At 41.1% G+C, this 21,301-nt stretch overlaps 2 protein-coding genes across 6 annotated transcripts in view; both read left to right on the forward strand.

Annotated features, from left to right (window-relative positions):
- Positions 1 to 6,317, forward strand: part of Chek2 (checkpoint kinase 2) — a 42,032-nt gene extending 35,715 nt beyond the window's left edge. For 3 of the 4 annotated variants that reach the window (XM_046427308.2, XM_046427307.2, XM_046427309.2), the window contains exons 14-15: positions 3,384 to 3,464; positions 5,766 to 6,317. In XM_046427308.2, coding sequence (XP_046283264.1) covers positions 3,384 to 3,464; positions 5,766 to 5,855 — 171 coding nt within the window. In that variant the 3' untranslated portion in view covers positions 5,856 to 6,317. The remainder of the gene's footprint in view (positions 1 to 3,383; positions 3,465 to 5,765) is intronic. The other variant, XR_009225202.1, reaches the window with a different exon arrangement.
- Positions 6,318 to 11,062: 4,745 nt separating this feature from the next.
- Ttc28 (tetratricopeptide repeat domain 28) overlaps positions 11,063 to 21,301 on the forward strand; it is a 592,527-nt gene continuing 582,288 nt past the window's right edge. For both annotated transcript variants that reach the window (XM_046427243.2, XM_046427244.2), the window contains exon 1: positions 11,063 to 11,244. In XM_046427243.2, the coding sequence (XP_046283199.1) occupies positions 11,143 to 11,244 (102 nt within the window). In that variant the 5' untranslated portion in view covers positions 11,063 to 11,142. The remainder of the gene's footprint in view (positions 11,245 to 21,301) is intronic.

Raw genomic sequence — 21,301 nt, forward strand, 5'->3', positions numbered from 1 at the left:
CTTTTGATGGACATCTGATCTTCCATTTCCTGTGTCGTCATTCAGCACAGCCATGCCTCTTTCTATTAATTTTCTTTTGATCTGTTTTCTGTGGGGATTAGGCACTTACTAATCAGGTAGTTCGAGCAATAGACTGTTACTCTTGGGGATTACTGGTCCACAAACTCCTTGGGCAGTCTGGCCTCAGCTCTATATTTAAGGCTCTCAGAGAGGGCTGTTCCCCATTCTGTTTTCCAACCCTCTACACCTAACAGTTTTGCTCAGGCCAGCTCAGGTTGAGAACAACAAATCCTTAATGGAGGAAAAAAAAAAAGCCCAGATATATGTGTTTGGGATGTTGCCATGGAAACAGCAATCTCCCCAGAAGAAATCTGTCAGATGATTTAGCATTTAATAGACCACACAGATTTCAGACAGCAGGACCTTGGAGAAAAGGAGTTTGGAAACAAAGGGTGCCTATGGATGTAGGGATTTAATTTTGATGAAAAAGAGAAACACGCCTCTTGGCTCTTTTCATGTGTCCTAGTAAGGAAACTCTTGGGGTCCCCATGTGGAGAGGTTGGAGGAGCTGTGTTGGGCTTGGAAAAAAAATAGAGAGCTGGCCAGCAAGTCCTAGGGACAGGATTTGCATCTGCCTGAAATTTATGAGGCAGCACAGCCTATTTTTCTTGTACTTTTTGTCTCAAAAGAAAACTTACAACTAAGAAGGTGAAGTTCAACTCTGCCACAGGGGTCTCCTGTCAATACTCTTTTATCCACATTTTGTTTTTGCAGCCAAAGGTGGAGAGGACAAGGCTGCAGATGGGTTATCTAAAACATCAGTTAGTGATGGTTAGGTTTTTATTTTGGGAAAGTTCTGTTTTTCAGAAGCCAAATGGTTTTATGGGTTTGGCACTGGGCTGAACACTGGGAATGTGAATCGTGGTCTCTGTGTTGTCATTAGCAGTGTCTGGTTTGGGGAGCATCTCTCATTTCTCCTTCTTCTTTAATACATTTTTAGTTGTAGAGGGATACAATATCTTTGTTTATTAATTTATTTTTTATGTGGTGCTGAGGATCAAACCAGTGCCTCACACATGCTGGGCAAGCGCTCTGCCACTGAGCCCCAGCCCCCCTCACGTCCTCTTTTTGCCTCATGTTGAGTGCCTGAGAGGATTCCTTCCTGCTTGACTTCAAGGGATAATTTAATACTTTTGAATAGGTTGTGGACATCTCAAAGGAAGGACATTTACAGATAAACTCTGCCACCAGGGGGCTGAGGATGTAGAGCCCTTGCTTAGCATAAGTGAAGCATTAGTTTCAATCCCCAGCATTGCAAAAAACAAAACTGAACAAAATAAAATAATAATAAAAAACTTTACAGTTTGCGTCAACAATGAGGTTCTTTTTTATGTAAGCTAATTGATGACTTGTAAATATACTTAATAGACTTGGGTCACTGAAGGTCTAAAGGAGAAGGGCATTTGTGTTAGCAGCCTCTTACTATGACATACCTGAGATAAATTGACTTAAAAAGAGGAAAAGTCCATTTTGGCTCACAGTTTTGGTGATTTTAGACCATGACCAAAGGGGCCCCATTGCTTTGAGCATGTGGTGAGGCAGCATATCATAGCAGGAGTGTGTGGTGGTGACCTGTTTGTCTCATGGCTGGTGTGAAAAATATGAGAGAGGAAGAGGAAGAAACTGGATTTCCACAGTCTTCTTTGGGGAATGCCCCCAATGACCTAACCTCCTCCCACTAGGCACCACCTCTGAGGCTCCGCCCTCTCACAGTAGTGCTGAGACACACAATCCTACCATTATTCCATTGTAATTTCATTGGTTCATGCATTTATTCCTTCAGAATAGTCAATGAGCTCTTGTGTCAAATACTCTTAGGCAGCATGGATATAAAGAGGAATAAGATAAGTCCTTGCCTAGGGAGCTGAAGTCTGCATCACAGTTGCTGACTGCAGTCCTACAGTGTGGTGTGATGTATCTGTTGGCGGGTTGGGGGTGGGGGTAGGTACAGAATACAGTGCTAACCAGGAGGAGGCAGGGCCACTGCCCACAGGGCTCTGGTGTGAACAGGACTGAAGCCTGAATGATCTGGCAACAGTGTCGGGGGTGAGTGTCAGCATTCTCAAATGTTTACTGGGTCCCTCTGCCAGGAAGGCCCCTGTGCCTGTGAGAGTGACTGGTATCTAGGGGATGCTCAGGAAGAATTTGTTCACTGATTGGAACAAGGAAGGTGGGCTGTGAAGGTTGCAGGGAGGTAAGGAGGGCATTCCTGGGGGAGCTGTGGTGTGAACTCAGTATGGGGGGAAAGAATGGATGGGCTTTGGCAAGTGACAGTACGTGAGAAGTGACATTCTCTAGCCATGGGAGAGTCTAGAGGGGAATCCAGGTGAGCATGACCCTACCAAGATAGGCTGAGGGACTAGGCAGAGTGATGGAAGCAGGTGGTAGTTCCAGTTGCTAGACAGAGAAGAGATGAAGCAGTTGGTAGTCCTCTAGCATCATGCAGCTGCTGAGCGGTGGAGACCCCGTCGTCCTCTCCCTCTGGTGGCTTACGGGGAAGAGTAGGGAGAACGTGGGTTGCTTGGTAAAGTATGTGGGGCTTTGGAATCGAACTGCTTGAGGTCTATATACTGCACACTTCACTGGTGAGTGGCTGAGCTTAGCCCACATTCTTTGACATATTTTGCATTTTCGAAGATGGGGAGAACCGGACCAGGCCACCCATCAAGACTCTCGAATGCAAATCCTTGAACCCTATAGAACTTAGCATCTGGAGAGGTAGAGCTACCCTCACACCTCACACATCTGGGCAGTTGTTCTCTTTGCCCACTCCTTCTCTGCCCCACCTTTTCCTCCTGCAGCATGAAGCACCTGTAATGCTATGTCGTGTTCATTGTTGTCCTTTCTCATTAGAGTTGAGCTTGGGATACTGTGGGCTTCAAGACCATGTGGCACTTTGTATAGCACCTGCTGGGTAATTTTCTTAGGGTGCTGAGTCCGTCGTTCGGTTGGTATCTGGGTAAATGGCCTTGCTGATGGCAGTGCAAGGGGGCGATATGGAAGGATTCAGGGAGCTGCATGGAGTCAGCCCCAGCCTTTGGCTCTCAGGATCTGCTGGTTATCTGGAGTCTGTGGTTCTCTTACCCACTGAGCTCTTACGACCATGGGTTTGATTCAGTCAGTGTTGACTGAGCTGTCACTGCTCATGAGACTACTCAGAAGGCAGAGGTGAGCACCCATGGGCCCTTCACTTCGGGAACTTGAGCAAGGGGGTGATTCTTAGCAGACACTTGCCATCCTTGCAGGGGTGCCTTGCCCTGTCCTTCTAAAGGAGTTTTCTTTTCCCCAGACACAGCCTACTTATGTTTTTCATTTCTTCACAGGATGAGGACATGAAGAGAAAGTTTCAGGAGCTACTGGCCGAGGAAAATAAATCAATTGCTCTATCCCAGATCCCAACCCAGGTATCCCTACTAATGATTTATAAATCTAGACTAGGTTTAAAGAGCTGATGAGTGAGCCTAATGAGTCTAAAGATTCTCTTTTATTTATTTTTTAAATATTTTATTTTTAGTTGTAGATGGACACAGTATCTTTATTTATTTTTATGTGGTGCTGAGATTCACACCCAGTGCCTCACGCATGCAAGGCAAATGATCTACCACTGAGCTACAACCCCAGTCCCAGGTCTGAAGAGTCTTGAGGGTGACAGTTGCTTCACATTCTTAAAGATCTATGTAGTAGGTGTTACGTTTCAACTTGATCTGCTCTAGCGTCCTTATAAGATTGCTTAATATGTTAGTGAAGCACACGTAGGGCCTGTCACTTGAAAGTTCTCCTTCAGGGCAAGACTAAACCATCTGTTAGAGGCTCGATTTTAAATTCGTTGGAAAACTTAAAATTTGGACAAATGATGATTTCTTGGTTATAATTTTATTCTTCTAAAATTCTTTGTAAGTATAAATAAATATCACTTCATTCCTGTCTAGCTTTCTTTTGGTTAATGATAGTTCTGCCTTTTTTTTTTTTTTTTTTTTTTTTAAGGTACTGGGGGTTGAACTCAGGGGCACTTGTCCACTGAGCCAAACCCCTAGCCCTATTTTGTATTTTATTTAGAGACAGGGTCTCACTGAGTTGCTTAGCACCTTACTTTTTTTTTTGCTGAGGCTGGCTTTAAATTCATGATCCTCCTGCCTCAGCCTCCCGAGCCGCTGGGATTATAGACGGGCACCACTGGTTGCACTATTGCAAGCACTGCAAAAGTTCTGCTTTTTTCCCACTCTCCCTCCCAGTTTTATAAATGGTGAAGCAAGCAAGGCAAGATTGCCTTTTCCATAAAAGAGTAAAAGTTGGGGCTCTAAGTGAGAGGTTTTAGTCTTTCTCACTTTTTGTGATATCGACCATTGAACCCAGGGCCCCACACATGCTAAGCAAGTACTCTACCACTGAGCTATACCCCCTAGCCCTTTTTATTTTATTTTGAGACAGAGTCATACTAAGTTGTCCTGAAGGCCTCAAGCTGTCTGTCTTTTCTGCTTTAGCCTCCCAAGTAGCTCTCTGTTTTGGTGCTAGGGAGTAAATGCAGGGCCTTAGTGTAGGCTAAGCACATACTTTACCACTAAGCTGTAAGCCCAGTTCCATTTAATACTCCAAATCTACTGAGCTTGGCAACAGTTGCACACTAGTGTATAGGATTCTGTTTGTGATCTTGCTGACCAGGAGCTATAGTTGCCTCACATCAAGAGAGAATATTGCTAGCCTACAAAAAGATGTTCAGAGTCTGCACCTGAGGTTGTGGTGGCCCTGTGGCAGAGCGCTTGCCTGGCATGTGTGAGGCACTGAATTCAATCCTCAGTGCCACATAAAAATAAATAAAATAAAGGTATTGTATCCACCTACAACTGAAAAAAAAAAAAGATATCTAGATTTAGATTCAAAGTTTACTTTCTACTGTTTGCATTTGCTTATGCACCATTGTAAAATATAAAAATTGTAGTTGAAAAAAATATTGTAATTGAGTTGAGTATGGTGGTGCACATCTGTAAATCCCAGTGGTTTGGGAGTCTGAGGCAGGAGGATTGAAGTTCAAAGCCAGCCTCAGCAACTTAGTGAGGCTCTGTCTCTAAATAAAATACAAAAAGTGTTCGGTGGTTAAGTGTCTCTGGGTTCAATTCCCAATATCAACAAAAAGGGTGGTGGGTGTTCCTGGGGTTGTGGCTCAGTGGTAGAGCACTTTCCTAGCATGTGTGAGGCATTGGGTTCGATCATCAGACCACATAAAAATAAATAAATAAACATCTTAAAAAATACAATACCCTTAAAAATTTCTTTCTTTCTTTCTTTTTTTTTTTTTTTTGTAATGGGAATTGAACCCAGGGGCGCTCAACCACTGAACCAGATCGCCTTTTTAAAAAAATATATTTTATTTAGAGACAGAGTCTCTCTGAGTTGCCGAGGCAACTGATCCTCCTTCCTCAGCCTCCTGAGCTTCTGGGATTACAGGTGCGCTCCACTACACCTGGCAAGATTTCTTATAAAAACAAAATTGCAGTTGAACTGTCCTTACATCATTAAGTGGTTGGAAGCCACAAGAAGAGAAATGTTAGATAAGTGTATTGGAGTCCAGTGGGGATTCAGTGACCACCAGTTATTCTTGGTACCACGCTTTACATGAAGTGACCCTGGTTGACTGATAGCTAATTGGGGAACTTTAATAGAAGCTGGTGATTTTCTTCTAAACATTCTCCCTTTTTCTTTATTTGCAGCCTTCCACTAGTCAAAAGCGGCCCCTGGAAGGGGAAGCCGAAGACACAGAGTCCTCGAAGCGCCGGGCTGTGTGTGCGGCTATGCTGTGAACACTGGCGTGAACCTGAAGAAATGTACTTCTTTCACTCTGCTGTCATCTTCCTTTTCTTTAAATCTTTTTTTTTAATCATTTGTATTTTAATTATGGGAATAATTGCTTTTCCACAATCACTGTTAATTCAATTAAAAACCTGATGGAATGTGGGCTTTGAACTTATGCTTCAACCAACTTTTTGGTTGAATGCCTTTTATTTAAAAAAATTTTTTTTTTTTTCTTAAAAAAAAAATAGTTGGGGGTGGTGCTGGGGCTCAGTGGTAGGGCACCTGCCGTGCACGTGTGAGGCCCTGGGTTCGATCCTCAGCACCACATAAAAATAAATAAAGATATTGTGTCCATCTACAACTAAAAAAATGTTAAAAGAAAAAAAATGTTGGGGGTGGGATATGGTTCAGTGACTGGATTCTTACATTGCAAATGTAAGGCCCTGTGTTTGATTCCCAACACCAAAATAAAGAAAGAAATAAAATGAAAAAAAAAAAAAAGTTATGTGTGCTTTTTCATCTAGAGCCCTACTTGGGTTGTTGTTACCAGGCGGTTTCTCTGGATGTCACCTGGTTTCAGCCAGGGACAGCTAAATACAAATTCTAAAGGCCGCTTAGAAAGTTACAGGGAAAGGGGCACAGGGAGGTTGGGGGTGGCATTTGTAGTGACTCACACTCAGAAATTTCAAGAGATGGTAGGTACATTGGTGTATGTATCATGTGCCAGTTTTAAATTCTCATCCTTTGTGTTAAAGATACATGTCTTCACAGTCTGAAACCTTGGGACTAGATAAGTTGTGAAATTCAAATTTTTCCAAGGTTAGGCAGCTGATTCACTTCTATTGTATATTATGTGTAATACCCCAGGGGGGGTCCCATAACCATACTCATTGATATTTCTGCAGCAAATATTCACAGCAAAAGGGGAAGAGAAAGAGGAAGGTTGTCCCATGTTAATGCATGTCAAACTTTTCTCCCAAATGAATTAGGGATGACTTATTTTAGAAGTGGAGTTTAGGCATGTGGGCATGTTACATTGACCCAGTAATGATTAGGAAGGCCCTGTGCAAAAAGCCCTATTCTTGGCTGATCTTGTCTTCACAGTGATCATATAAGCTAAGTCACCCAGCCACCCTCATGTTACAGGTAAGGAATCCAGGCTTAGAGAAGTAAGGTAACTTTTCCAAAATCACACAGCTGATAAGCGGCAGAGCTGGGACCCAACCTAGGTTTTTCTGAATCCAGAACTAATGTCTATCTTCCTAGTTTCATGTTCAGACTCATGGATGGTGACTTGCTGACAAAATGCACAAGCAGCTGATGTCTAAACTCAAATGTCAGCATGTTCAGTGAACTGCCCAAAGGAGCATATATCCTTGTTTACCATCAAGTGCGATCAGTCCCTCCAGGCTGGCTTCAGGGACAGCCCTATGATCTGTAGAAGTTGGAACATCTTTGGCAGAAAACAGACCACTCACATCATTTCATGGAGGGGATGTGTATCGAGGTCACAGATGCCTGGATCTGGAGCCATCAGGAATGCAGGCATTTCTAATGCCTGCTTCCTCTCTGATTCTGCTTTTTCTTTCTTTTCTTTCTTTTTTTTTTTTTTAGAGAAAGAGAAGAGAGAGAGAATTTTTTAATATTTATTTTTTAGTTTTTGGTGGACACAACATCATTATTATTTTTTTAATGTGGTGCTGAGGATCAAACCCAGCACCCCGCGCATGCCAGGCAAGCCTGTTGCCACTTGAGCCACATCCCCAGCCCTACTTTTTATTTTTTTAAAAAAAATATTTATTTAGTTGTGGATGAACACACAGTATCTTTATTTATTTTTATATGGTGCTGAGGATCGAACCCAGTGCTTCACCCAGGTGAGGCAAGCGCTTGACCACTGAGCCCCAGCCCTAACTCCTCTGCTGCTTTTTCAATTTTGCCTGGTTGACACTAGATCATATTGTAATTCACTGGCCATACCATGGTTCGAATGCTACTTACCAGCTAGGACAGTGTCAAGGGCACACAGCTGTTGCCCCTGGCACTAGGGATGGGAGTGGGGTTGGCAATTTCTATTAGAAAGGTATGCAAGTATTCTGAGGTTTGGCTAGCCTGGTGCAGGGGGCTGATGGGATTTAGGTGGTTTGAATATTGAAAGGAATGAGGTTGAGATTGCCAAGTTAGATGGGTTTTAGTTCATTTGAATAATGTGGAGGTTGAGGTTTCTTAGGGCATTTTCCCTCTTGGGCACAGTTAGCCAGCCCTTCCCTGTTTCCGGGGCACATTGTGGCTCCCTCTGATGATACCTGCCATGATAGGCTAAATAATGACCCTCAATAGGTGTCCTCATTCTGATCCCCAGAATCTGTGAATGTTACTTTACGTTGCAAAAAGGACTTCATGGACATGATTAAGGATCTTGAGGTGGGGAGATTATCCTGTCTTATCCTGTGGGCCCAATGTCATCACAAGGATCCTTTTAAGAGGGACCCAAGAGAAGCCAGAATCAGATGAATGATGTGATAACTGAACGTAGATTGGATTGATGTGCTTTGAAAATGGAAGGAGGGGTCTAAAGACTATAAACAACCATGGAAATTGAAAAAGGAAGCCAATGGATTCTCCCTTCAGTGCTCTTTGAAGGAACTGGTCCTTTACAACTTGACTTGAACCAACTGAAACTGATTTCAGGCTTCTGACTTACAGAACTATAAGTAATTTTGTCTTGCTTTGAGCTGTGCAGTTTGTGATAACTTGTTACAGCAGCCATAGGAGACTAATACATTTACTAAAGGGGAGACACTGCTGATGAGGCCCACTTGACACTGATTTTCTCTTCCTAGCCTCACTGTAATTTCCTTTTAGGAGAATTTTTTCCTCTATTACATGAAATCATGGCATGGGGCTTCAAGGTGAGGTGGGGAGACAACTGTGGAAGCTGAAGAAGTCCTAGAAGTTCCTTCTGCTGTGGAACTGATAGCTGGTCATCTAGCTGGAGATGGGTACAGGACTTTGAAATATGAGCAAAAGGAGCTGGGATGGCAACATTCATGATGGGCACAATATTGTGCTTACAGAACATTGGCTTTTGGGTAAGTTATTTGCTGGAATTTTGGTTAAGTTTCTTGATAAGCTTTGGCTTCCTTATCTTTAAAATGGGTTCAGTAAGAATAACCATCTCTGATGCTGTTTGTGAGGATTCAGTGGAATAAGGTCCATAAAGTGCCCAGTTATGTGGTAAGGGTTGTCTTCCATCATGAGGTAGGATAGCCATGTAAGTAGTCAGTTCTTGAAAGCATCATCATCTTTCAGTTCTTGCTTGGGCACTTGTGGGGTCATTGGGATGCCTTTGACTAAGTAGACTTGGCAAATGCTGGGCCTGGGATTGGCAGTTGGAGGAGAGGTGGAGAGTCGTTTCTCATTGGCGGAGGAAGTAACTGCCACTCCCTTTTGCAGAACAGGCAGTTGGTTCTATGGTGGACCTACTGCATGCCTACTTGATGGTGTCCTGGATATCTCTTGTTTGTGCTGGCCCTGTGCCCAATGCCTCTTCTGTTCAGGTGGAAGCATCCTTTTTCCCAATTACCCTTCCTGTTTATATCCTTCTGGAGGGTCTGACTTCAATCCCTTCCCATACATCCAGCTCTAGCCAATATGGATTGGCTCAGGAAGGGCATGTAGCTCAAATGGGTCCAATGATGAGTTAACCTTGGGACTCTGGCTGGGTCTACAGGTTGAAGCATCCCTAGTCTGAAAATTCAAAATGCTCCAAAATCCAAAACTTTTTGAGCAGTGATATGATGGATTATGAAAAATTCCATACATGAAACTTGGTTTCATGCACAATATTACTAAAAATATTGTATAATGTTAACTTCAGGCTCTGTGTTTAACGTATGTATGAAGCATAAACAAATTTCATATTTAGGTTTGGGTCCCATCTCCAATATATCTCATTATATGTACACAAATATTCCAAAATCCAGCCCCTGCTTTCTTGGTAGATGAAGCTACTTAAGTGAAAGAAACTGTATAGAAATGAAGTTATTAGAGAGCAAATGAAACCTGCAACAGGTCAGAGAGGCTGAGTTTGGTTTGAGGTACTGGATTCCGCTATGCCAGAAGTGAGGCTCCAGCCAGAATTTTCCAATTATGGGAGCAGGTAAATTTCTCTCTTTTTTCCCCCCCTCCAGGTTGTTTGTGTCACTTGTGTCTGAAAAATGCCAAGAGAAATAAGCACAACCATTTACAAATTCCAAGAGACTCTTGAAAACTTCTTTTTCTAGTAGGGAAAATGTTCTCTGCTATTGTTTTGGTGCCAGCTTTAGGGTTTTTAGGCAGAGTATAGAAAGTGAAGACGTGGGAAGTAAGAGTCTCTTGCAGCCCCAAGGTTGGGTGAACTCCCAGCTAATTATACCGCAGAGTTTGGGACAGAACCCCTTTCATTAAACTTTTAGGAGTCTTGGACGGATAGGGCAGGAGCTACAATACGGAGCCTTCGAAGGCTGCTTGTGCGCCAGGCAGAGTGCTGAGGGGTGTGGATGCCTCTCGAAAGCCCTTGTCAACCCTGGGAAATCCGCTGCACACGTAGAAATCGAGGTTCTCTGGGTCGGTCAGGTGACATGCCCAGTCTTCCAGTTTGGGAGATGGAGGTGGCACTTGAACCCTTTAAGGACAGCCCACCTCTTAAGCACTTGGGGTGGTGCTGGATTTTGAGCCTGATGTCCGAGGTCAGTGAAGAGGCGGGACTTGAACTCAGGTTTCCAGAGTCTGGCTCTCCCCAGGATACTGGAGTTCACTGTGCCACCTCCATTCGCGCACGTGCCTGCACACCTCCAGGAGTGGGGTCTCAGCAACCGAAGGGCGTCCTTCGTCTGGCACTTCTTGGGCGCACCCTCGCCCCAGGCCCCGCGATGCGGGTGACACACTGGAGGCAGTGGAGAAATGGGCTTGGCTGGGGTGGTCCGCAGTGCGGCAGGCGGCGGCGCAGAGCCGGGAACGGCGCGCCCTCCCTCCCGGGCGGGACAGGCACGGCGGGGGTAAACGCGACGCCGGGAACAGCGACCGGCTTCTCCAGGCTCCAGGCGGGGCGCGAGGGAGGGGGGGCGCGGCGCGCGCGCGCGTGCGCGGTGTGTGCGAGGGAGCCGCGGGGGCGCGCGTGCGCGGTCCGGGGGGGCGTTGTGGGTTGCCTCGGCGGCGCGCGGCACGGCGGGAACATGGCGCGCGGGAGCGGTGCGCGCGCCTAGCTGGCGGGACCGTTAGCTCGAGGCGGACGCGGCCCGGGTCCCGTGGGGGATGGAGCAGCAGCTGCCGCCAGCGTCCGAACCGACCCCAGCGTCGACCCCGGCCCGGAGCCGCAGGCGGCGGGAGCCCGAGTCTCCGCCGGCGCCAGCGCCGGTGAGTGCGTGAGGGGCGCGGGCCGGGAGACTTTCTTTGTGAAACTCCGTCGGTGCAAGCCGGGCCAGGCCTCCGCGGCTGACGAGTGCCCGCGAGGCGGAAGCCACCTCGTCGTCGGGGTTCCAGCCCCTTCGCGAGCCGCTGTGCAGCGGGATCCGGTCCGCCGCCTGCTTCAGTTTCCGCGGGAGTGTTGTGAGTGTGTGCGGGAGCGGGGCCGGCGGTATGCAGTCGGCGCTTAACTCCCGCGCGCCGCCTCCTTGACCCCTCCCCGGGGGGCGGAACCTTGGGACCTCGGTCCACTTAAGTGGCAGACTGCATCCTCCTGGAGACAGGTGTCTGCCGCTGGGGAGGTTCAGGTGCTGCCAGCCTCAGATGAGGTTGGGAGGGAGTGAGCTCTCCGACCCGGGAGGGCAACAAGCTGCTGGTGGCTCACCAGAGTGATACCAGAAAGCCTTCCGTCCGTCTTGTCCTCGAGGTGTGTTTGGGGTGCCTGTCAAGGTGAAGGCTGCTGAGCGGACTTTGAATGTGGGGCTCCTGCAGGATGGGTGGGATGGTCCAGTGGAGGAATAATTGGGAGCATTTTGTAAAAATACAGCTTGCATGCTCCACCGCAGGCCCACGAGCCCTGGCTCCTCAATGTAGGGGACAAGACTGAATTTTTAGCAGGCTCTTGAAGTTGAAATCAGAAAGGTTTGTCAGGCTGTAGAGAACAAGCTTCCTGCAACCAGGGACCTGCTCTGTTTATACCTCACTGTGGCATCCTGGTACCTTGCACCGTGCCTGGCAAATGGTATATGTTCGGTAAATAGTTATAGGAAGACTAAATGACTAAGGAGTTTGCAACATTGGAACTCTTGAAGCATTTTCAGGAGCTTCTTGAGAGTAGTTATTTTTATTGTGTACTGTGATTTTTCTCAGCTCCCAACTTTTGTCTGGTTATAATGCTGTGTTTTCAGTATGTTCCACTCAAGAGCAGGGTATTTGTTGGTTAGTATAAAGGATCAACTCTGTATACCCTAGCTAGGTTAAAATTGATTCTAAAACAAAGTTCTGAATTAAAAAATACGTATTTCTTTCACTTGGGAACACTAGGCTTACAAGATTTTGTTCCTTTGAGGCAGGTAAACATTTATATTTGCATCAAAGGAAATCTGAATTACTGTTTATCTTTTCTGGAAAGTTGGCAATTTGCTTAAACTCTGAGTATGTCTAGTTTTTATGTGACACATCAAAATTCAGATTTATGTTTAGTTCAGAGTCGATGCTAAAATAAAGGTGTTCTATATTTCAGAGGCATTTTTTTTCATCAAGTTGAATTTCGGTTAGTTGGTTTCACTAAGGTAGGGTTTTTGTTGTTGTTCACTGAACAAAGTATGCAAATGTAGGAAGACTTGACTTTCAGATTTGAGAATGCATCTGAAGGAGAAAATTGAAAAATTTGGTGCTGTAGTTTCCCAGTGTATTGTTTTTGTAGCTTATTTGGATGTCTTTTTAAAGTGTCTTTAAAAAATCTTTTAAAAAGCTTTTATTGAGATATGATTTACCTCCCATAAAATTAACCCTGGTAGTGTGTAATTTTGTGGTTCTAATATTTTCATAGTTGTGTAACCATCACCATTATCTACTTTTAAAACATTTTGTCACCCTACCAAAAGTTCTTTACCCATTAGCAGTCCTTTCCTTATTGCCCATTCCGCCAGACTATGCCATTTACTAATGTTTCTGTCTCTGAAATTAGCTATTCTGGAAATTTTATATAATGGGTTATTATAGTCTTCTGTGATTGACTCTTTTTTCATGTAGCACAGAGTGTTTGAGGTTCAACCATGATGTAGCATGTATAGAACTTTATTCCTTTTTATTACTGAATAATATTCTTTCGAATGGATATACCAGATATCGTTTGTACATTCGTCTGTGGATATATATTTTCCCCCTATTTTGGGCTCTTTAAATAATGCAGCAATAAACGTGTACAAGTCTTAGTGTGGACATATTTTGTAATTTCTCTTGGTGTATCTCTAGGAGTAGAATTACTAGGTCACATAACTCTGTTAAGCATTTTGAGCATCTGTCAAACTGTTTTCTGAGGCTCTACTGCATATTACATCTCATCGCTAGTAATGCACCAGGGTTGCTGTTTCTCTACCGCTGATCAATACCTGTTACTGTCTGTATTTTTAACTTTAGCCATCCTTATAGGTATGAAATGGTATTTTATTGTGGTAGTAATTGTTTTTTTATACTGTGGATTGAGCCTAAGGGTGCTTTACCACTGAGCCACATCTCCAAACCTTTTTAATTCTTTATTTTGAGACAGGGTCTCAATTAGTTGCTGAAGCTGGCTTTGAACTTGCCTCAGCCTCCTTCCTCAGCCTTCTCAGTCAGTGGAATTACAGGTGTGCACCACCACACATGACTCAATTTTTTTTTTAATATTTATTTTTTAGTTTTAGGTGAACACAATATCTTTATTTTATTTTTATGTGGTGCCAAGGATTGAACCCAGTGCTTCACACATGCTAGGCGAATGCTTCACCACTGAGCCACAGCCCTGGCCCCGACTCAATTTTTTAAATAATGTTCTTTGATGTAAAAATGTATTTAATTTCAACCAAGTCCGGTTTTTTCTTTTATTGCTCATGCTTTTGCTGTCATATCTGAATCCATTGTCAAATACAAGGTCATGAAATATATATTCCTATGTTTTCTTCTAAGAGTTTATGCCTTTAACCAATATTTAGGTTGTTGATCCATTTTGAGTTAATTTTTGTGTATGGTATGAGTTAGTGGTCAAAATTCATTTTTTTCACCTATGGATATTCAGTTTTCCCAGCACCATGTATTGAAAAGACTGTTCTCTTCCTCATTTAATGGTCTTTATACCCCTTATTGAAAATCAGTTGACCATATGTGAGTTTTTTTTTTTTCCTGAATTCGGAATTCTATTCTGTTGATCTATATATCTGTCCTTATGCCAGCACCTCACGATTTCATTACTGTAGCTTTGTGATGGATTTTAAAATTAATTGTAACTCCTCCAACATTTTTTTTCCAAGACTGTTAAGCCATTCTATGTCCTTTATATTTTTATATGAGTTTTAGGTTCATTTTATCAATTTCTGCAAAAAAGACAGTTTGGATTTTTTATAGTGATGTGTTATTTCAGTGTGCAAGTATTGCACTTAACAATATTTTCAAAAATATTTTGTTCTGTTTGATGTGGATTGTACATGAACTTTTTTGGGGAGTAGAGAGATGCTGGGAGTGGAATCTAGGACCTTATACATACTAGGCAAGCACTCTACAACCAAATTAAATCTGCAACCCGCCATGAAACTATTTTTAAAATTTTATATTGCACATTGCTAAAAATACAGTTGACTTTGGATTCACTGTGTTTTTTTTTTTTTTTGTAGATGGACACAACATCTCTTTTATTTATTCATTTTTGTGTGGTGCTGAGGTTCGAACCCAGTGCCTCATACATAGGCAAGTGCTCTACCACTGAACCCCAGCCCCAGCCCTGGATATACCTTTTAACTTCATCATTTAGTTGTTGTTTATTCTAGTTTTCTTTTTAAAATCTTTCCCCTAAAATTAACAAGAAGAATGGTCTGAATACAGATCTAGATTCATATGTCTTTGTTTGGCTGTGTTCCTAACTAGTTGTATGAGTATTCACAAGGATGAACTGTTGTGCATTTCAGTGTTCTCTGTACATACAATGAGACAGTGATATCCATCTCAAAGACTTGTTAAATAAAAGAATGTAGGTAGTTGTTTAGAACCTTGCCTGGCATGTGGCAGGGATCTGATGTTTGTTGTTTCCCTTCTGGTAATTAACTCCAGTTAAGGATTACCCCCCCCCCCCCCACACACACACAAAGGTAAAAACAAAGCTGAAAATAACCCAAACAAACAAACAAACAAACAGAAAACCTCCCAAACCACAGGCCCCCTTCCTCCACACAAAACCCAGAAAAAAATAAAACCACAAACAAAACCCACAAACCAGGCTGGGGATGTGGCTCAAGCGGTAGCATGCGTGCGGCCTGGGTTGGATCCTCAGCACCACATACAAACAAAGATGTTGTGTCCGCCAAAAACTGAAATAAAAATAAATATTAAAAAAAAAAAAACCACAAACCTCTTCCTATCCCCATCACTTTCCTGTAACCCAAGAAATCCTGGTGAGTGCTTGAGGGATGGAGATAGATAGAAGACAAAGTCTCACACACACCACATAGTTGTGTTATAAAAGCATGATAAATCCAGGCTGCTATATAGGATATTTGATACTGTATTTTCAAATATTATTAACAATAATAAAAGTGTGATTCAAAGCTATTCATTTTTACTCCACAGTTCTTATTTAGTGTGCTTTTTTTCATCACTTTTCTCTTAAAAGCTGAAGTAGCATTTTTAAAATTAGATTTGATGGTTACAATTCTTGTTTCATTTGACTTTTTGCTAAATTTTATTTTATTTTATTTATTTAATTTAAAAATTAAGTCTAGCTATGTTAACAGCTCAAGCTGATTTTGAACTCATGGACTCAAGTGATTCTCTTCCCTCAGCCTCTGGAGTAGCTGAGATGACAGGCTTGAGCCACCATACTTATTGCTAATGCTTAAAAATGCTGATGTTTGGCCTGGGGCTGTAGCTCAGTGGTAGAGCACTTACCTAGCACAAGTGAAGCCCTGGGTTCAATTCTCAGCACCACATAAAAACAAATAAATAGAATAAAGGTATTGTGAAAAAAATTCTTAAAAAAATGCTGATGTTATTGTGAAGTTAAATTTAGAAGTAATTTTATTTTGGGTTGGGTGTAGTGGTTCAAACCTGTAATTTCAGCTACTGGGGAGGCTGAGGCAGGACGATCACAAGTTCAGGCCAGCTTGGTCAACTTAATGAGATTCTGACTCAAAATAAAAATGGCTGGGGGTGTAACTCATTGGTAGAGCATGGGGAGAGGGAGCAAGTATTTTTAATTGGTATCAGTATAGTAGCTGAGGTAGAATGTTAATTTTTAAGGGAAGAAACCAGAGATATAATATGATTCAAATATGATGCTTGGAACAAATTGTGTTCATTGAATGTGTATTCACTGTGACCAAAGAGAATAATATTTACTCTGTAAATATGGTGATTTTGGAGGTAAATTTTTATTGCTAAAATAATATTTACTTTTGCTAAAATATCTGTTTTGTAAATATTATTTTAGCAATAAAAATTTACCTCCAAAACTACCATTGTGAGTATATTGATAACCTACAAATCCACAAATTGATAGTCCATGGATGTTAATATAAGAAAACTTTAAGTTTAAAAATCAAAGCTGATAGTTATTTTTTTAAAAAGTCTCTTACTATTATAAAAACTACATTGTATAAGACTCTAAAGTGGAAGAAGCAAAATGCTCCCATTAGAACTCATAACTTGCCAATACCCAGTGATTACTGCCATCAGTATCTTAATACTGACCGCGCTGGAACTCTCTCCGTGCATCTTTCTTTTCTTTTTTCTCTTTTTAAAAAAATATTTATTTAGTTGTGGATGAACACACAGTATCTTTATTTATTTTCATGTGTGCTGAGGATTGAACCCAGTGCCTCACACATGCGAGGCAAGCGCTCTACCACTGAGCTATAGCCTCAGCTCCTCTCTGTGCATCTTTCTATCAATATTTTTTAACTTTATTTTATTTGTATATTTATTTTTATGTAGTGCTGAGGATTGAACCCAGGGCCTTGTACATGCGAGGCAAGCACTCTACTGCTGAGCCATAACCCCAGCCCTCTATCAATATTTTTATACATAGGAGAGTACATACAATTGTAACCATCAAATCTGGCATTTTAGGGGCTGGGATATAGCTCAGTTGGTAGAGGGCTTGCCTCATATGCATAAGGCCCTGGGTTCAGTCCCCAGCAACACACATACAGAAGAGTACATTGGCATTTTAAATAAAATAAGAAAACTACAAAGTATGTTCTATTTTTTTAAGAATCAGCTGTATTTAGGTAGAGTTTATGTGCCACAGAGGTTACCAATTTAAAGTATGTGGTTCTACAAATTCAGACATATATACAGTTGTATAGTTACTACCACAGTCAATAGAAATGATAGATCATTCCATTTCATTACTCAGTATTACTCTATTATATGTGTATACTACAGTTCATGAGCCATCTACCCATGAATTGATGGACATTTGGGTTGTTTTCCATTTTTTGGAGCTGTGACTAGAGGTGCTATGAACATTTACTTACCAGTCTTTGTTTTGTGTTTCTTTTTTGGGGGAGGGGGTGAATACTTAAAAGTGGCATTGCTGGTTTGCATCACATATGGATACTCTTTTGAAACTGAGATTTTTATTTAAAAAATGTTTATTTTAATTTTTTAAATTGTTTTTAGATATACATGACAGTAGGGTGTATTTTGACATACATACACGGGGTGTAACCCATTATAATTTTTATCCCATTCTCGAGGTTTAACATGATACGGAGTTACACTGGTCGTGTATCCATACATGAGCATAGGAAAGTTATGTCCAATTCATTCTACTGTTTCTTGTTCCCATCCCCCTTTGTTCCCTTCATTCCCCTTTGCCTAATCTTATGAATATGTAACAACTAATCCCAACATTATATATAATTATAATATACCAATGCAAATATAGAAAGAAACTTGAGTCTTTTTTTTTTCAGTCAGTGATTTGTCCTACTTCCCTGTTATTAAATGTGCAGACAATATTCAGAATTTCTGGTCAACCCCAAAATGTTCTTTAAAGCTGTTGGGTCTGTCTAAATCATAGACCATGCCTTAATTAATGTACAAGTCTCTTAATCTGGCATGGTCCCCTTTTTCACAACACATTGCATGAGACTCAATGGAAAGACCAAAACAGTTGTCCTGCAGAGTATCTTTCCTTCTGGGCTTCTCTAGTAACTGCCCTGTGGTGTCATTTATCATGTTCTTCTGTTGCCTATGAACTGAAAGCTGTATAAGGGTTGATGGGGCCTGTGGTGGTGATGCCTATAAACCCAGCTACTTGGAGACTGAGGCAGAAGGATCACAAATTTGAGGTCATCCTGGGCACTTATTCAGACCCTGTCTCAAAGTAAAAATAAAAAAGGGTTGGGGTTGTAGGTTGGTAGTAGATCACCCCAGGGTTTAAACCCCAGTATGAAAAAAGGAAAAAAGACTTGATGAATTCAAGATAAATATTCTTTGGTTAGATTCCAGTATTGGTGATATCTACTAAATGGTTCAATATAAGGCTTTGTTACTTTATTACTTAAAGCCTTATCAATACAAAATAAAGTTTTTTTTATCACAAAGATAAAAATAGAAATAAGGCTTTTATCACTAAGAACGTTTTAATCATTGAAAATCATTAGCAATTTCTTATTTTTGAGAAAGTATTCTTTAATTCTTTGACTACTGACCAAAGACAAGTCCCTTTTACTAGAGCAAAAGTAGTAATGGGAGGATTGAATAGGTAGTAATAGTATCTAGTTGGTAGGACAGAAGAAATAGGGGAGTAGTTGTCATAGAATGGTTTCACTGTGACCTCTACTAAAAAAAAAAAAAAAAAAAGTTAATGTATAATAATCTACATTGTGACTTTTTGAGATTCCATTTGACAAATAGTCGATAATTTATTATTAGATATGATTTATTTTGTGGGTAAATATTTAGGATTACTTAGAAATTGCAGTTGAAAACTGGTCTAAATAATACAACAAACTTGACCTTAACTTCTTAGGAGTAAAAAGAAAAAAAAAAAAGTGAGCTCTGAATGTTACTAAGGGAAGGCACCATTATGTACACATTGTGTACTTGTAATTTCCATACTATCGCCAGCTAAGTTTGACCTAGGGGTAGTTAAAAAATTGCTGTGGTATTATTTCAGCTAACTATGGACCTAGTTCAGAAATTTGTTGGTCGCTTGTATATCTTTGATAAATTATTCAAATTCATGTCCATTTTAACTGAGTTGTTCACCTTTTGATCATTGAGTTGTAAGAGTTTTTTAAATATATTCTTGCAAATATTTTCTTCCATTCAATATCAATATTCTTCCAAATTTGGTACCAATAATTTTTGCAATTACAGAATAGCATGAATAATATTACTTTAATAAAGATGAAATTACTGGGGCTAGGGTTGTGGCTCAGTGGTAGAGTACTTGCCTGGCATGTGCGAGGCCCTGAGTTCAATCCTCAGCACCACATAAAAACAAATAAATAAAATAAAGATATTAAAAAAGATGAAATTACTAAGATTAATGTTGTCAATCTACATAAAAGGAAAATAGAATTAGCACTACTTATATTTTGCCAAATTGTACATATGGAAAACAGATTAGTTCTTATTTTTAGAGGATTATAGACTAGAAGAAAATAGTTTTGTAGATGAGAAGGGGAAAAATGATATAGTAAGTGAAAAGAAAAAGATGTTGGAAAATAATCAAATAAGTAGAAAGCAGAAGCAAATGGAGATGGGAGAAGAAAAGATGATAATTAGATTTACATATTTAGTTTTATTAGTTTTTTAAAAATTATTATTTTTGTGGTGCTGGGGATTGAACCCAGATCGTGGAACATGCTAGTCAAATACTTTATAATTGAGCCACATTCCCAGCCCACTTTTTTTGTGAAATGGATCTCTTTGTTTTGTCCAGGAGAACCCCAACTTCTAGTCTCAAGCACTCCTCCTGCCTGAGCCTCCTGAGTAGCTGGGACTGTATGCATGTACCATTGCACCAGGCTTGGTTATATTAAAGGAGAGATTCTAACAAAATATTTGAATCTCTTTTTAATTGGGCTACTCTTTTGTGATTGAACTCTGTGGCATTAAATGAAGCTGGGATGGATTCAGTTCCTTAGGTTTCAGGGTGTTTGATTATTTTGTTTTTAGCAATTGGGCTGACTGAGTTGTTTAAAGAATGTAGTTTTTGTCTTTTGTCTTTATTTTTGTTTTTGTAGTGCTGGGTATTGAACCCAGGGCTTTTAACATGCCAGGCAAATGCTTTAATCACAGATATGTACACAGCTCACCAATTTAGTTTTTTAAAAAATTTTATTTATTTTTTAGGTGTGGGTGGACACAACACAATGCCTTTATTTTTATGTAGTGCTGAGGATCTAACCTGGGTCCCTCCTGTGCTAGGCAAGCGCTCTACTGCTGAGCCACAATCCCAGCCCACGAATTTAGTTTTAAAACAGAAATACATTTTACTCGACTGCCCATGTTCATGGGCAAGAATTAATATTAAGATGGAATGATTTATAGATTAAATACAATCCCTATCAAACTCACATCTGCCTTTTTTTTTTTTTTTGGCAGAAACTGACAAGCTGATTCTAATATCCATATAAAAATTCATGCTCTCCAGAATAGCCAAACTAGTCCTGAAAAAGAACATAGTTAGAGGACACATACTTTCCAATATCAAAATCTACTGCAAATTTTCATTAATCAAGATGGTGTGCTAATGGCATAAGGATGATACATAGATTAATAGAACTGAGAGTCAGTTGACACCCCCTACCCGCAAGTAATGGGAATTGAACCTAGGGGCATTCTACCATGAGTATATCCCCAATCCTTTTTATTTTATTTTTTAAATTTTGAGATTGAGTTTTGCTAAGTTGCCTAGGTTGTTCTCAAACTTGCAATTCTCCTGCCTCAGCCTCCTGAGTAGCTGAGATTACAGGTATTTGCCAACACACCTGGCTGGATTTTGGAATTTTTGCATATACATAATGAGATGTCTTAGGGATAGGATACAAGTCTAAACATGTAATTCAGGTTTCATATATAGCTTATACACGTTGACAGAAGGGTTTTATACAGTATTTTTAGTATGCCTGTGTTGTGCTGCGAGGTCAAGTGTCAAATTTACCACTTGCGTGTGTTGTCATGATGGTGCTCAGAAGGGTTTAGATCTTGGAGTGTCAGATTAAGGGTGTTCATCCTGTAGTGCAGAAATCATTCAATTGGGGAACAAATGATTCTGTACGGTTTGATATCCACCTGCAAA

This window comes from Marmota monax, unplaced genomic scaffold (genome assembly GCF_021218885.2).
Source record: "Marmota monax isolate L192 unplaced genomic scaffold, Marmota_monax_Labrador192_F-V1.1 WCK01_AAM20220418_F8-fsc00177, whole genome shotgun sequence".
Taxonomy (NCBI): domain Eukaryota; kingdom Metazoa; phylum Chordata; class Mammalia; order Rodentia; family Sciuridae; genus Marmota; species Marmota monax.